The 17,193-nt window shown below is 44.3% G+C and overlaps 1 protein-coding gene across 3 annotated transcripts in view; it reads left to right on the top strand.

Moving 5' to 3' along the window:
* Nucleotides 1-17,193, top strand: part of LOC137431847 (uncharacterized) — a 113,079-nt gene that overhangs the window by 65,595 nt on the left and 30,291 nt on the right. For 2 of the 3 annotated variants that reach the window (XM_068123605.2, XM_078782571.1), the window contains 2 exons: nt 3,330-3,362; nt 4,533-4,609. In XM_068123605.2, the coding sequence (XP_067979706.2) occupies nt 3,330-3,362; nt 4,533-4,609 (110 nt within the window). The remainder of the gene's footprint in view (nt 1-3,329; nt 3,363-4,532; nt 4,610-17,193) is intronic. The other variant, XM_068123606.2, reaches the window with a different exon arrangement.

Below are 17,193 nucleotides of genomic sequence, written 5' to 3' on the forward strand. Positions count from 1 at the left end.
GAAGTTGAGGGCTGGTCGGCCCTCCCCGGGAGATGCGGATGGGTCGGCCCTCCTCGGAAGTTGCGGGCGGGTCGGCCCTCCCCGGAAGTTGCGGGCAGGTAGGCCCTGCCCGGACGTTGCGGGCGGGTCGGCCCTCCCCGGATGATGCGGATGGGTCGGCCCTCCTCGGAAGTTGCGGGCGGGTTGGCCCTCCCCGGAAGTTGCGGGCAGGTAGGCCCTGCCCGGAAGTTGCCGTCGGGTCGGCCCTCCCCGGAAGTTGCGGGCGGGTCGGCCCTCCCCGGAAGTTGCGGGCGGGTCGGCCCTCCCCGGAAGTTGCGGGCGGGTCGGCCCTCCCCAGAAGTTGCGGGCGGGTCGGCCCTCCCCGGAAGTTGCAGCCGGGTCGGCTCTCCCCGGAAATTATGGACGGGATAATTCCCCCATAATTGACGTATTTTGGCAACACTTGAAATACTCCCTTCCACTGGGTCTGGTGCTATGCCATATACAGTCACGTGAAAAAGTAAGTGCACCCCATGTAAAGTTTTGACTTTTTCAACATATTTTAACATACAGCTATTTGATCTTCATTTCAACAATATTGATAGATAAAGGTGATATAATATAACAAATATCATGAAACATTTACATTTTGTAGTCCATTGTATAATTTAAATAAACATCAATGCAAATTTCGCATGTGGAAAAAGTAAGTACACCCCGACATTTATCGCTACTTCAAACACCTAAAATGAGAATCAGGTGCACCAGCTCAGGTGCAAATGATTAGAACATCGTTAGAGAGGATCTAGGAACCTGTCTTATTTAAACCTCAGACATTTAGTTTGGTTTGCTCTTTGTTGTTGAAGTGTGCGGCGTCACTATGCCTAGATCAAAAGAGCTCTCTGCGGCCTTCAGAAAGAAGGTTATAGATGCTTACGAGTCTGGGAAGGGATTCAAAAAGATCTGCAAACAATTTGAAATCAAGCATTTGTTACATATTTATGTGAATGTATGTGAATTACCATTCAGGTCTTTGCTTATCCATGCGTAGTAGATTAAGGGTTGTTGTGGTTGGAGGGTCAGGAGCCCTTCTGAAAAAGTGTCCGGAAACGGAAGTGACCGGAAACGGAAGAGGAAAAGACACGAGGAAGAAAAGCGACGTGTATTCTTTTTCTTCCTCGCCCCGCTCCGACGAAAGGTGGGATCGACCTTGCGCTGCGTGGAAAAGCGGCGTTCCGAAGCCCGTCTGGCGAGAGGAGTTACCGGGACGTGTACCTACCCGGTGGAGACGTCAAGTTGACGTGGGGCCGTGCATCGACCCCGCGTCTGGCACCGTTCGCGGCACCGTCTAAACAGACGCGTACGGGTCGCACGTTGGGGCCTAACACGCCTTACAAGCGGCGTGGGGCTTTTGGCTTGCTTTACCGTACCCGCTTCGCGTGGCCACGAGGGGCTGCAGCCGCGGTGCCTGGTACGATACCTGCCCGGTGGAAACACGTCCACCCGGGGTTCGTTCAACCGCCCGAGAGCGGCGACGCCGACCAGCATCTTGGTCAGGAGGGGCCCAGAGACATTGTGAGGGGCAGAGACCAAAAGGGGGTCGTGAGTACAGAAGTGGACACACATATATAAGATGGCCATCTTAATCATATAGGGAATTGATTGTGGATTGGGAATTGTTGATGGTTGTTTGTTGTTGATTGCTCGGGGAATATCCGTGATTGTATCATTGAAATTGTATTATATCCTTACCCTGGAAATATATCATTGAACATCAGTTTCTCTTGGGTGGAATTCATAGGGATTGCGTTGCGAAAGCGCATATATAATACTACTTTCTGGCGAAGGTCCTCTCACGGTCCGGGGGTCACCGAGACCAGGTAGTCACCGAGGGGACCACGTAACACATTCGACTGTCCGGAAGATCATCTACAAGTGGAGAAGATTCCAAACAACTGCCAACTTGTTCAGGCCAGGCCGCCCCAGCAAGTTCAGCCCGAGAGCAGACCGCAAGATGTTGAAAGAAGTCTCGAAGAACCCCAGAATGTCATCACGGGACCTACAGGTAGCTCTTGCCACTGTTGATGTCAAAGTGCACGAGTCTACCATTAGAAAGAGGCTGCACAAATTTGATCTACATGGGAGGTGTGCCAGGAGGAAACCTTTGCTGTCCAGAAAGAACATCAGGGCAAGACTAAAGTTTGCCAATGAACACCTAGGCAAAGACCAGCACTTCTGGAACAATGTGCTCTGGACAGATGAGTCAAAGGTAGAGCTATTTGGCCACAGTACCAGAAGACATGTTTGGCGAAAACCAAAGACAGCATTTGACCACAAGAACCTGATACCAACTGTAAAGCATGGTGGTGGAAATATTATGGTTTGGGGCAGCTTTGCTGCATCAGGGCCTGGGCAGCTCACCATCATAGAATCCACGAAGAATTCTTCATTGTACCAGAGGGTGCTTGAGGATAATGTGAGGCCATCTGTCGGAAAGTTGAAGCTCAACCGAAGGTGGACCTTGCAACATGACAATGACCCTAAACATACCAGTAAATCCACCAAGGAATGGCTGAAAAGAAAGAAATGGAGGGTTCTGGAATGGCCAAGTCAAAGCCCGGATCCAAATCCCATCGAGATGTTGTGGGGGGATTTGAAACGAGCTGTGCATGCAAGAAACCCCTCAAACATCGCACAGCTGAAAGAATTCTGCATGGAGGAGTGGGCAAAAATTTCTCCCAGTCGATGTCAGAGACTGGTAGACAGTTATAAGAAACGCCTACTTGAGGTTGTTTCTGCCAAAGGGGGCAATACCACCTATTAGAGCCAAGGGTGTACTTACTTTTTCCACATGCGAAATTTGCATTTATGTTTATTTAAATTATACAATGGACTACAAAATGTAAATGTTTCATGATATTTGTTATATTATATCACCTTTATCTATCAATATTGTTGAAATGAAGATCAAATAGCTGTATGTTGAAATATGTTGAAAAAGTCAAAACTTTACATGGGGTGTACTTACGTTTTCACGTGACTGTATATATATTTACAATGAGAGAAAATGGGGTCGTCCCCCATAAACCTCTGGGACTGAATTTTTTTTTACCAGCTGAAACGTTCCTGTGCGGGAACGTTTCAGGTGGTAAAACCTCTGGGGAGAGCCGACCCGCCCCAGGTATAACCATGAGTTTTCCAGTGGTTCAGGAGTGCACACGAGTCAAACAAGCAAACAAACACTTCTCAAACTATGGGATAATTGCTGATTTTGATGCACGTAAACTTTTGGTGAGTATAATTTAGCATTATCACTCTCATAACTATTGCCTGTTTTCTATCCACTGCAGGACGAGGTACCTACCTTGACTCCCACGTTGGAGGTATTGGCATAATCACTATACTTGTCAAGTGCGAGTTGGTGAGAGTGATTGTGCAAATATATGTAATTTTGCTTCCGGATCGGGCGATAACTCGCCTGCTCTTGGGATCTTAACGTCCGCATGGTAGACTGGTCCTCTGGTTTTATGTACACGCGAAGGACGACACATACATTCATGCATCGCCCTGCATGCTGAGATTCTCGTAATTTAACCGACCACAGTGCAATTAACGGATGTAGGAGATCCTGTTATATTTCATTCCAATTACACTTCCCTTTTTCTGCCTTCGCAAGCAACCTGCCATTCCCCACCTTCCCCCTCCCCATTAATTCTCCGCTTCCTCTTTCTTTACTTCCCAGTTTGTATGTTTCACTTGTGGGTGAAAGTAGTTGCAATTTATCATTTAATTATCCCACGAATACCCCGGTGTGTACCCCGGTTTAGAATAGGTACACCGTATCCCTGCGCATCGTAAGAGGCGACCAAGGGTTGGCGTCAGGAAGGGCATCCGGCCATAAAAAAACATTGCCTCAAACAGGGAACCATGATTGTCATGGGGCCCGCAAGGCTAACCCCCGCTCTAGCGGGAAAAATGGCCTTAAAACGATCATTCATTCATTCATTCATATCTCAACCTCAACGCACAACCAATCCCTGTAATTACTACGAACCCACAATGCTGATTTGGGAATTGATGCCCATTATTTTGTTGTCGATCTGGATGAATGCATTATCAGGCTTGGCACATTGATCAGCTTTCTGTGTGTAATAGGTCAAATACATTTATATCAATCACTTTGATTGGATTTTCAATGAACCAGTTGTTATGCATTTTGCCGAAACTTCTTTGCAAGCCTGGAAAGTGTACATGAGGCATGGACTGTGTTAGCATTACGCCTGAGTGAAGATATTTCAAATTCAGACTAAATGCAAGAATGAAGTCCTTTTATAAACATGATTTTGAGGAATAGTAACGTGCAGAGGTTGATAGAAGGCATACATGAAGAATTGTGACAGCAACCTTTTAAAATAATGCCGATTGTGATTGTTCTTCGAAGTTGTTTTGTTTCAGGGAATTGATGATGAATATGCATGCCATTTGTGTAAGGCTGTCTGTCGGACTACTTCCCTGGCCTTCGAGTGGTAATTTACGTCTTTGTTGTTCTCTAGAAAGAGCGTCGGCTTCATAAGTTTGTTTCAAAGAACAAGTACAATGTGGAAGAGCAAAATGCCACTTCAGATGAAAGGTGGGATATGGATTTAGCCACTCTTTCAAATTTCCTATTCTCTCTTCTCTTATGACTCGGATCAAGCGGGCTTTGAGGCCTAAATCCTCAAGGTATGAATAGGAAGCAAGTCTCGCAAACTGTTTGGAGTTTTCCAATCTTTATGTAGAAATGAAAATGTGTATTATTTTGCTAACCCTCCTACTTCCACTGGGGTAACATGAATTGCAAATTTGCTCTCAAGACCACGTCTTCAGAACAATATATTTGGGTTTGCTAAAATGTAAGACCAGCAGGAACACAACCTTGTGCTGAAGATTATTGGATAAAACTTTATTAAAATTACAGCATTGAATCTTAGAATGAGGTATATTGCATATAAAACCACACTATATATACAGTATGTAGTGCCTATAGAAAGTCTACACCCCTTTTCAAAATTTTCACCTTTTGTTGCCTTATAGCCTGGAATGAAATTGCATTGAATCTGACCTTTTCCACCTTTATTGTCCCCCGTCGCACCGCGGAGCGAAAGGGGGACTATGGTTTTCCCCTCCGTCCATGTGTGCGTGCGTGCGTGCGTGTGTGCGTCTGTGCGTGCATGCGTAAGCGAAGGACCGAATTCTAATTTGGTGTGTGGGTGCAACCCACGCCAAAATCCAAGATGGCCGCCGCCATGTATGTCTGATGCCATGTATGTCTGAACCTTGTGAGTGGAATATCTTGAAAAATAAGCGCAGTACCAACTTCTAATCTGGTGTGTGGGTGTATCTACGCACAAGGAAGAACCCTATTGAAAATTGGGTCGCCACGTCAAAATCCAAGATGGCCGCCGCCATGTATGTCTGAACATTGTGAGCAGAATATCTTGAGAAATAAGAGAAGTACCAACTTCTAATCTGGTGTGTGGGTGTATCTAGGCATAAGGAAGAACGCTATTGAAAATTGGGTCGCCACGTCAAAATCCAAGATGGCCGCCACCATATACATGTCTGAACCTTGTGAGCGAAATATCTTGAAAAATAAACGAACTACTAACTTCTAATCTGGTGTGTGTGTGTGTATCTACGCATAAGGTAGAATGCTATTGAAAATTGGGTCGCCACGTCAAAATCCAAGATGCCCGCCGCCATGTATGTCTGAACCTTGTGAGCGGAATATCTTGAAAAATAAACGAACTACTAACTTCTAATCTGGTGTGTGGGTGTATCTACGCATAAGGGAGAACGCTATTGAAAATTGGGCCGCCACGTCAAAATCCAAGATGGCCACCTGGCATCTTCCACTTTGTCAACTCACATCACTTCAACGACGGGGGACCTTGGCGTAACGCTTGTTTACACATCGTAACCCACAACTTCCAAGTGAAAAACAAATTCTACAAAATTAATCAAAAATACAAAACTAGAATATCTTTGTTAGATAAGTGCCCAACTCCCTTATAATAGAAATTGCAACTTAGCTCAGGTGTAAACAATCACCCTCGAAATCACATACCAAGTTAATTGGCCCCCGTCTGTGTTCAATTGTAGTGATTCAGTGTATTTCAGAATAAAATCAGCTGTTCCTGTAGGTTATCTCTGCTGTGTAGTGCATTTCACAGCAAGGACTCAACTTGGAAGTTGGAACCTTCCCGTTTTTTAGTTCCTTTTGTGCATTTGGCAGTTCTGCCATAGTTGGTACTCTTCCTCGCTCTTCTTGAACTGGTGGTTCAAATATTTGAAGTGGATGGACAATTTAATAGGTCTTGCAAGTTTTCCTTTGAATGTAAAAGTTTGAGACCCATCGGCATTCTTGATCGGAGCCATATTTAAGGATGTTTTTTTAAAAATATCTGCATCAAATGCTTTCATGTTGTTCATGTCACTGACATGTTGGACTTCATCAGCCTTATTGTCACCACCACTCATTCTTCATGTTTCTCACTTTAAGCTGTAGTTCTGCCTCGGCCCTTCTAAGCCTTTGCTGCGTCGATATTTTGTTCCAGCTTTTGATAGCATTATTTGCTGTCTGTCTTGCACCGCAGAGCTTCATGATTTCTGTATTTTCATCAAACCAATCAACCTTTTTTTCGTTGGATTTTACCAAGAACTTTTTAAGAATGTTTGATAGATCGGGCAACTGAGCTGCTTTCACTGATTGTCAACTTCACCTTCACACACAATTTTACTCACTGACTCTGCAATCCCATTTTGGATGTCAACATTCGCAAGTTTGTGCACATTGCGTTTCTTCAGAGTTTTTGATCACTGCTTTGTTTTAGCCAATATTTTCTTTAGCTTACAAATCTTGTGAATGAGGAAGTGATCAGTTGAGCAGTATGCCTCTCGCCTGGCCCATTTTAATAACACTTCGTTGATATCAGATCCTCTTGTAATAATATAGTCAAGTACGTGGTGCTTTTCTTGATTGTGGATGTTTCCAAGAAAAGTACCACTTGTCAGTTATTCTAAAAAAAAAAAAACGTGCTGGTGATAGCCAGGGCTTTTTCATTGTACAGTTGAAGTAGGCTGCCGCCATTAGAGGTGGACTTGCCTTTGGCAAAAATAATGTTGCGGATATGGGATTTGGCCTCCATATCCGCTTGTAAATATTCCCCTATTTCCCCAATACTCCCCAACTATCCCCAATCCCCCATTCCCTAGTCCCATTGTCTGTAAACAACACTCTGTAGAACCGACCTTCCCCTTTTTCCCCCATTAACTGTCGTGCCCAGGTTCACCGCATCTCACGTAGACAACTATAGGACCTCTTGCTAGTTATTCTTAGTCTATGTCAGTTAAGGACTCGTTTCCATTAATTCTGACTCTTCGTTGCACCAGAATGTGATTGTATGGCACCAGTAGTGAGTTTAGGACCTCCCCATACCTCCTCCCATCTTCCTCATGAAACAATAACAACAACTACAACCACAGCGGGGGCGGCGCGGCCGCGGTGCGGGGAGTGTGCGTCCTCACACCGGCTTGGTTAGCCGCCATTGCCATGTGCGCCCACGGGGTTACCACGAAGGGGATGGCTGTCAGCTCCTCGTCAAGGGCGGAGCCCGGTAACCCCCGCACCCAATAAGAAGCAACGGGCCGATTCCATCTGGGGCGGAGCTAACGAGCCGAGGGCGTGTCACTCCCCGCCGGATATACGCAGCCACTTACCGGACGTGACGTCAGATGCGCCCCCAGCTTGAAGAAGAACCAGTCGCCACCTCCGAGCGCTGAGAGACCTCCCTGCATCTTTCGGACCGTGTGGATCCTGTCCCTGAGCACAAGGTGCACCCTGTGCTGTCCACCGACTACCTGCCCTTCCTTGCCATCAATCCCCGTGTGAGTCAGTCTTGTCCCGTTTATCTGTCGTCTGTCGGGGTTACTATAAGACCGTGATTAAGTGCCTATCTTCCTATGCTGTCTCTCTTGTCCTTGTAATCTAACGTTCCGAACTATTATAACCTCCTCCGGAGGTCTTGAGAACTGAACCCCTGGTGTCGTGTCATTTTAACCCAGCCGTTGTGTCCTTTCCTTAATTGATTTAGCATAGCGCGACTCGGCCAACGTTCGAGTATAATCGGGTAAACTGTGCAGACGCGGTCATACCAAACCGCTCGGTAAACCAACATCCACAACCGCGTCTGTAACAATACCCAGAACCTGCCCCCAGATCTTGCAGTCTGCTTTAACCCTGGCCTTAAAGTCTTCCATCAGAAGGAGCTTGTCGGAGCATGGAATAGTTTCAAGAGTATGGAGCAGGTCAGAATGGAATAGGTCTTTTGGCTCCTCGTTGTTTGTCATGTGGGTCCATAAAGCAAGATAAGAGTAGCATGGGCTGTCTTTTTTGTTGTTGTTGTTGTTGTTTTGTTGTTGTTTTTGTTGTTGTATACAAGATCGAGGCTCGTGTAAGAGCTAACATTAATCACAAAAAGACAAACTGACACATAAGACGAAATAAAGGGAGCGGGAGACAAGATGGGGAGAGACGGGAAAGCACACAAGTACAACATTTGAGAGCAGGGACATCGGGAGATCTGTGGGAGGAAGAGGGCTTGGGGGGAGGAGGCATGGGAAGGAGGGTGGGGGGTTGGGAAAGGTAAACAAGCGTTACGCCTAGGTCCCCCGTAGGTGAAGTGATGCGAGTTGACAAAGTGGAAGACGCAAGGCGGCCATCTTGGATTTTGACGTGGCGACTCAATTTTCAATAGCGTTCTTCCTTATGCAGAGATACACCCACACACCAGATTAGAAGTTGGTACTTCGCTTATTTTTCGAGATATTTCGCTCACAAGGTTCAGACATACATGGAGGTGGCCATCTTGGATTTGGACGTGGCGACCCAATTTTCAATAGCGTTCTTCCTTATGCAGAGATACACCCACTCACCAGATTATAAGTTGGTACTCCGCTTATTTTTCAAGATATTTCGCTCACAAGGTTCAGACATATATATGGTGGCGGCCATCTTGAATTTTGACGTGGAGACCCAATTTTCAATAGCGTTCTTCCTTGTGCCTAGATACACCCACATACCAAATTAGAAGTTGGTACTTCGCTTATTTTTCGAGATATTTCGCTCACAATGTTCAGACATACATATGGTGGCGGCCATCTTAGATTTTGACGTGGCGACCCAATTTTCAATAGCATTCTTCCTTATGCCGAGATACATCCACACACCAAATTAGAAGTTGGTACTTCGCTTATTTTTCAAGATATTCATCTCACAAGGTTCAGACATACATGGCGGCGGCCATCTTGGATTTTGACATGGCGACCCAATTTTCAATAGCATTCTTCCTTATGCCTAGATACACCCACACACCAGATTAGAAGTTGGTACTTCGCTTATTTTTCAAGATATTCAGCTCACAAGGTTCAGACATACATGGCATCAGACATACATGGCGGCGGCCATCTTGGATTTTGACGTGGGTTGCACCCACACACCAAATTCGAATGCGGTCCTTCGCTTACGCACACGCACGCCCGCACGCACGCCCGCACGGACGGACGGACGGACGGACACACGGACGGAGGGGAAAACCATAGTCCCCCTTTCCCTCCGCGGTGCGACGGCGGACAAAAAACCACATCGACACTGCTAGGACTTCCAGGAAAGAAGTTGGTATTTCAGAAAAGTGTATCTGGGGTGAATTAACAGGGGTAGAAAAGATCAACGTTTTGGATGGGGGAAGATAAGAGATGGAGGTGAACAGCTGTTTTAAAGACCTGGAGGGAGGAGTGGGATTGAAGAGAGTGAGGGAGTTTGTTCCAGAGGTGGGAGAAAAGAGGAATGGAGGAGTGAAGGTGAGCAGAGAGTCTTGATTTTGGCAGTTTCACCAGAAACTTCAGTTCGGTGTTTCACAGGCTGTGTGATTCATCAATGCATGCGCGGTCCCTCGGATGGACGTTAAACTGGGAGTCCCATCTGCCAGCATGTGTTGATGGACGTTAAAGATCCCATGGTGTCCTTTGCAAAAAGTAGGTGAGTATCGCCGGCACCATAACCAAATTCCAAATTCCTCCCCTAACAAGGTGATTGTCAGGCCTAGCCAGGCCAGTTTGTGAAAGACTTGGGACCAAGCTTCCCCTGGCCAACCCCACAAGGTGGGATAATAGTGGCTGTTAAAGAACAAAATTATTTTGATATTTTTTATTATTTATATATATAATATTTTAATGTTATTTTATTTTTGATATTTTTTTTATATTTGATTTTAATATTATTTAATTTTTTTATTCCCTTTTATTTATATTTATATTTTAATATTTTTTTATTTTTTTATTATTTTATTCATAATATTTTATTTAAATATTATTTAATTTTTTTTATTCCCTTTTATTTCTAATATTTATATTTTAATATTATTTAATTTTTTTTATTCCCTTTTATTTGTAATATTTTTATTTTAATATTATTTAATTTTTTTATTCCCTTTTATTTATAATATTTTTATTTTAATATTATTTAATTTTTTTCTTATTTTATTCATAATATTTTATTTAAATATTATTTAATTTTTTTTATTCCCTTTTGTTTATAACTAGCCGAAACCCGTGGAACATCCACGGAAGGGAGGATGTGGTGTATGGATAGTGTCTTCATCAATTTGGAGTCTTGGCTCACCAATCTGTCTGAGATTGTGCTTTAAGTTTACCAATCGGCTTGTTTAAAATGGCAAAACTAACTCCAGCCTCTCTTCTCTCGTTGATATTTTTGTACTGGACCAGAAGAGGGTGCAGTTCTATTATTTAAGACTTTCTTAACTTGCAAGCCTTGTTTCCTGGATTGCTGCAATTTCAGTATTATACCTTACTTGTTCCTGATCAATAACTGCTGCTATTATTTCAGGTTTATTGTCAGTACAAATATTAGTCAGAATTTGAATGTTTCACATTCCAAGAGTGATATGCCAGTGATTTTTTTTTTTAATTATTACTATTATTTTTATTTTTTTGCATAGTAGGCCTATCACACCCAAACTGCTTATGTGCAGAACTTCAGTTAATGGCCTTTATCCCTGCCATCATCACCTCCACACCACAGATCTTTTCCCACCATACCTGTGCTAGGGTTTAAGGTGCATCAGTGTTTGCCCAGGTCATGGATATACCATCTGGGCTCCCAGGAGCCTGATCCAGTGGTGCACAACTGTAGCACAACTAGGGAACATGAAACCACATCTGGGGAACCTGAAAGCTGCCCCGCAGTCCTATCTAACTGAAGAGAAATCCAGCTGACCTCATGAAACCTCGTGAAAATGAACCTCATGAAATGCGCTGGATGGAGCTTTGGATTTTTTTATTCCAAGGATGTTTGCATTTCCACTGAAAATGTTGGTCAAGAAGCAGGTCCTGGTCAGTCATAGGTATTTGACTATTGGAGAACTGGTGAGGTTGGACTCACATTTCACGTGCAGACAGACCTCTGGCTTGAAGGCGAGAGTTCAAACGAGCATCAGCAATTAACAGCTGCAGGGGTGACACTGTGTTTCACAATGGGTCCTTGTGCAATAGATTGTACTCAGGTTCTTGGATTGCTCTTTCAGCTACAGGGTTTTTGTTGGAGTTCTTGACTCTGCCCATTTATAATGAGAGCCTACATATATTGATGGAGGAGTTAATCTTTGACAAGAGCCTGGAACATTTTCAGTGTGAATGACTGCAGGTGGTCCATCCAACGGTCAGAGCTCAATGCATAAACGCAGCAAGGCATCACGTAAAGTCTCATGGCATTCATTTTCCAGCAAGGCATTACAAGTGAAGGAAGTGGCACATTCCCTTAAGACGAGGATGATTTGTTGTTCCCATATTAGGACATCAGCAGCGAAGGATAAGCCAACCGTCTCTGGGGGATCTGCAGTGGGCTGTGGAATCTGATTATGAGGCACCTTCTTCAAAGACACACAATGATGACAGCTTGATGAGCCATGTTCGATGGACTTGTCCACGTCAAGAGCATATAAGTGGCGGTGCATGACGAGATCCAGCTAATGGCAGGATGGGTGATCGAAACGAATGTGAGTAGTGGATATGAGTCTGTCCAGAACCTGCCAGGGAATGATGTTACACTTTTGGCACTTTTTGGATGGACATGTTCCTTGTTTAATATAGGCATGAGTGTGGCATGGCCCATGTAAGAGCTAACACAATACACACGAGAACAAGCACAGACCCATAAAACGTACAATAAATTAAGAGAGATGGAGACAAGAGGGGGAGAGAGGAAAGCATACAAGCACAACAACAGTGGAGAACAGGGACGTCGGTAGATCTGTGGAAGGGAGAGGGCCGGGCCGATGAGGGGGGGGGGGGGGGGTTGTGGGGGGTGGGAGGAGGGTGATGGGGAGGGGTACATGGTATAAAACAAATTGACACTACTATAAATTTCAGGAAAGAAGTTGCAGATTGAAAGAGGTGGATTTGGGGTGTTTTAACGGGGGTAGAAAAGATACAGGTTTTGGAGGGGGGATGATAGATGGTGGTGAACTGCTGTTTTAAAGACCAGGAGTGGGGACAGCCTTTGAATAGAGTGTGGGAGTTTGTTCCAGAGGTGGGAGAAAAGAGGAATGAAAGAGTGAATGTGAGCAGAGAGTCTTGATTTTGGCAGTTTCACCAGAAGAGGGTTTCTGGCAGATCTTCTGCATCCTGCAGGAATATTTGGGGGACAGAGCAGTGGGAGCAAGGCCAGAGAGGAGTCGGTAGAAGACAGAAAGACCACCTACCTGCCTGCGGTGACAAAGAGAGAAAGGCCCTCAGAACCAGCTTCATCGCGGGAGATTCCAATGATTCAGAATGCTTTGGTTTCAACAGCGTGAAGCTGAGCTAGCTGTGAGGCAGGAGCACCAGCCCAGAGGGGAGAGCAGTATTCCATAGAGCTGCGGATGAAAGCCTTGTATGCGGTGAGGAGCTCAGAAGTGCCCAGAAAAGACTTCGCATGACGGAGGATGCCCAGACAGCGACTGGCTTTGGAATCCAGCTTGGAAACGTGGGTTTCCCAGGAAAGATCATGGCAGATAGTGAGACCCAAAAGCATAAGTGGCAGAACTTCTTGGAGAGGATTGTAGCGAAAGTAGATGGGAGGGTTGGTTGTCCAGTCGGTATTTTCGGAGAGACATAGTAAGAATGTGACATTTGTCAGGATTGAAAGACATGTTCCACTTGTTTGACCAGTTTGTAATATTGTCCAGGTCTGCAGAGAGTGAAGAGGCTTCAGACTGCCAATCTGAGGGTTGAGATATGGAGCGGCAGAGAGGGGAGTCATCAGCAAAGAGATAGAGAGGATTTTACAGAGAGTCGGAGAGATCATTGATGAAGACCAGAAACAGCACATGGCCCAGAACACTGCCTTGGGGAACTCCAGCCTGAACAGGAAGGGGAGATGAGAGAATTCTATTCAGGGCCACATGTTGACTGACCAGAGAGGAAGTCCGCAAGCCTTGCGTGGAGGTTACCATGGATACCATAAGAGGAGATTCTGGTGAGCAGGGCAGTGAGTGAGGCAGGACAGGGCGGGTTGCCCGACCGTATCGAAGGCACGATATATATATATATATATATATATATATATATATATATATATATATATATATATATATATATACATACTATATATATATATATATACATACTATATATATATATATATATATATATATATATATATATATATATATATATATATATATATATATATATATATATATATATATATATATATATATATATATGTATATATATATATATATATATATATATACTATATATATATATATACTATATATATATATACTATATATATATATACTATATATACACAAAGAATTAAGTTAAGCACCCCCCCGTTTTTTTACAACCTCGCACATTACAAGTTTGTTGTCGTCAAAACAGTGTAATATACCCATGATATTGCTATATTTTCTGGAGAAGTGATATTATGGTCACATAAAAACATAACAATCATGCCGTTTTCAATATTTTATTCTGAATAATTTAAGGTGAAATTTTTTGGGAATTTTAGGCATATTTTCACCTCAATTTAAGTCTGGAGCTATAGGTCCATCACGGACAGTGTGGATGACGTTTATGTTTTCTAACGTACAGTCATTGTTCTGAGAAGACCTCTAGCGATCTTTGCGTCAATAACGTGTGTAGGACCCACGTGATCGGATGGAGCAAGGTGCTGTGACAACCATCCCCTGGCCTGCGTACAGTCCTGACCTGAACCCCCTCGAGCACGTTTGGGACATGTTGGGACGACAAATTGCGAAGATGGTCCCTCCAATAGCCAATCTGGATGAATTGGAACGTGCATTACATCGGGAATGGAACAACCTGCCACAGCAACGCATACGACGGCTTACAGGGTCTATGAGACGTAGGGTTGAGTCAGTGATCCGATCACGTGGGTCCTACACACGTTATTGACGCAAAGATCGCTAGAGGTCTTCTCAGAACAATGACTGTACGTTAGAAAACATAAACGTCATCCACACTGTCCGTGATGGACCTATAGCTCCATACTTAAATTGAGGTGAAAATATGCCTAAAATTCCCAAAAATTTTCACCTTAAATTATTCAGAATAAAATATTGAAAACGGCATGATTGTTATGTTTTTATGTGACCATAATATCACTTCTCCAGAAAATATAGCAATATCATGGGTATATTACACTGTTTTGACGACAACAAACTTGTAATGTGCGAGGTTGTAAAAAAACGGGGGGGTGCTTAACTTAATTCTTTGTGTATATATACTATATATATATATACTATATACTATATATATACTATATATATATATACTATATACTATATATATACTATATATATATATACTATATATATATATACTATATATATATATACTATATATATATATATATACTATATATATATATACTATATATATATATATATATATATATATACTATATATATATATATATATATACTATATATATATATATATACTATATATATATATATATATATACTGTATATATATATATATACTGTATATATATATATATATATATATATACTGTATATATATTGTTACTGATCGCGGTTAGGATGTTATAGACCGAGCGGTGGTTTAAAACCGCGACCTAACAAAACTCACCCGATTCCACCCGAACGTTGGTTGTATCGCACCCTAGCTGCTCAATGAGGGAAAAGACAAAAGCGACGCAATGCAAGAGGAAAACGGAGACAAAAAAAAGGTTTGAAATACTACTACATTTATTCCTACTATTTACACACAAGCAAAAAGACAGATGTCACGTTTATTTACAAGCACAAGACGCAGGTGACACAGTGCAAATTTAGCTTACCTACAGACTTAACTTATATCCCAGGACAGAACAAACAGAACGCTGACTCACGCGGGGAATGCCAGGGATGGCAGAAGGTGGATGGCTGGAGGGAGAGGAAAGGTCCAAGGGGGGTCCCGCAGCACAACCGGCGCGTTCAGCAGCCGCCGGTCCGTTTCGGCCCTGCTCCGAACCGCCGTTCAGGCCCCCTTTGGCGGTTGGGTGGCGCTGCTGCGGCCGCCTGCACTTGCCCTGCCAGGCCTTGTCTCACTCGTCACCACCGACTCCTCACCACCGCAACCAACTGACCACCGACTCCTTTCTCTGGCAACCGACTGTGACCAACTCCTTGCAACCGACTCCTCCTCTCTTTCTCTCAACCGACCCAGACCAACCCAGAGTGCATCTCTCTTTCTTCTTCTCTTGCAACCGACTCCTCCTCTCTTTCTCTCAACCGACCCAGACCAACCCAGAGTGCATCTCTCTTTCTTCTTCTCCTCTGGTTCACTTCCGGTTGCGCCCTTTTATAGCGCCCCCAGCGATCACGCCCCCCGGCGCTTTGGACACGCCCATCGGGGGTGCTCACCTCGGCCCTGGTTGGTCGCGCGACCCTCGGGCTCCGCCCTGGATGACGACGGGCGGCGCGCCCCTCCTCCCCTCTGACGAGGTGCGACACGCCTTTCTTCTCCGACCCGAGCCTCGTGGTCAATGGTGGTTATTGGAGGGGAGGTAATATGGGCAATCGAGGCTCGCCAATGGCGAGAGGGGGATGTAATATGAGGTCATTGGAGGTTTTGGAGGGGATGGAAAGGGAGATTTTTGGGGATGGGAAGGAAAGTGGTTCTATTCTCTTTCACTGGTGCAATGGAGTACTTTTAATTAATGGGAGACACAGCCTTATCCTAAAACACAGAATAAGAGATAACTATCAAAAGAAAAGATATATCGTGTCCTGCATGTATGTTTTTTTATGGACTAACTACGGGAACGCCCTTTGACCTTTATACAACCACAACGGAGGGAGGAGGGGTGATATTTTACAACAACCTTTTACAACATTTTACCACCACCACAAAATAAAAAAACATTCTCATATTCACAACACTGCACCCTCCTCCCCTTAGGCACGTCCCGGGCCTATTACTTTTACCTTAGTGTGGCATGTAGGTGTAGTTCCCTCTACTTTTAACCTGACCCTGAGTGCGACTGGTTTTAAAACATAAATAAATGTGTCCCGCTGCTCCATTGCACCCTGCCTAACAGACTTACGCCCACAGTTAACCGAATTGCGGAATGGTCTTCAAACTATACACTGACGGTGGGGAGCATTATTTACACTGACGCTAATTTTATTTACAAAACTAACCCAGGACCTGTAATTGTTCTTTCTGGGGGGAGGACAGTCTGCTCTGCATCAATGCACCATTAAAGCACCCAAAAACGCACCAATACACACCCAAGCACCAATCGGTGCAGTCCCCATTGTTCAATGAATAAAATAAAACCAACAAACCCAACCCTGCAGGTGTCTCTTGCTCTTCGGCTCCCTCTGCTGGTTATCATTATTTCTTCCAGTTGTTGTCATTTTCATTTGCTTTGCTTACTGGCGGCCTATTTGCAATAAAGCTTGCCCAAACGTGTCCATTTTATTTATCTTTATTTATGGCCCACAGGGCCGACTACGTGTGGTTCACCTGTGGGGCATCGGTGCCCTGTGGCCAAGGTCCGCCAGCAAGATTTCGGGCCCTCATGGCCGGTTCCAGCAGAGGGGCCTTGCCCCAACCCATGGGGTCCATAAGTGGTGCTCG

The sequence above is a fragment of the Myxine glutinosa genome, chromosome 7, assembly GCF_964187855.1.
Source record: "Myxine glutinosa chromosome 7, kmMyxGlut1.1, whole genome shotgun sequence".
NCBI lineage: Eukaryota > Metazoa > Chordata > Myxini > Myxiniformes > Myxinidae > Myxine > Myxine glutinosa.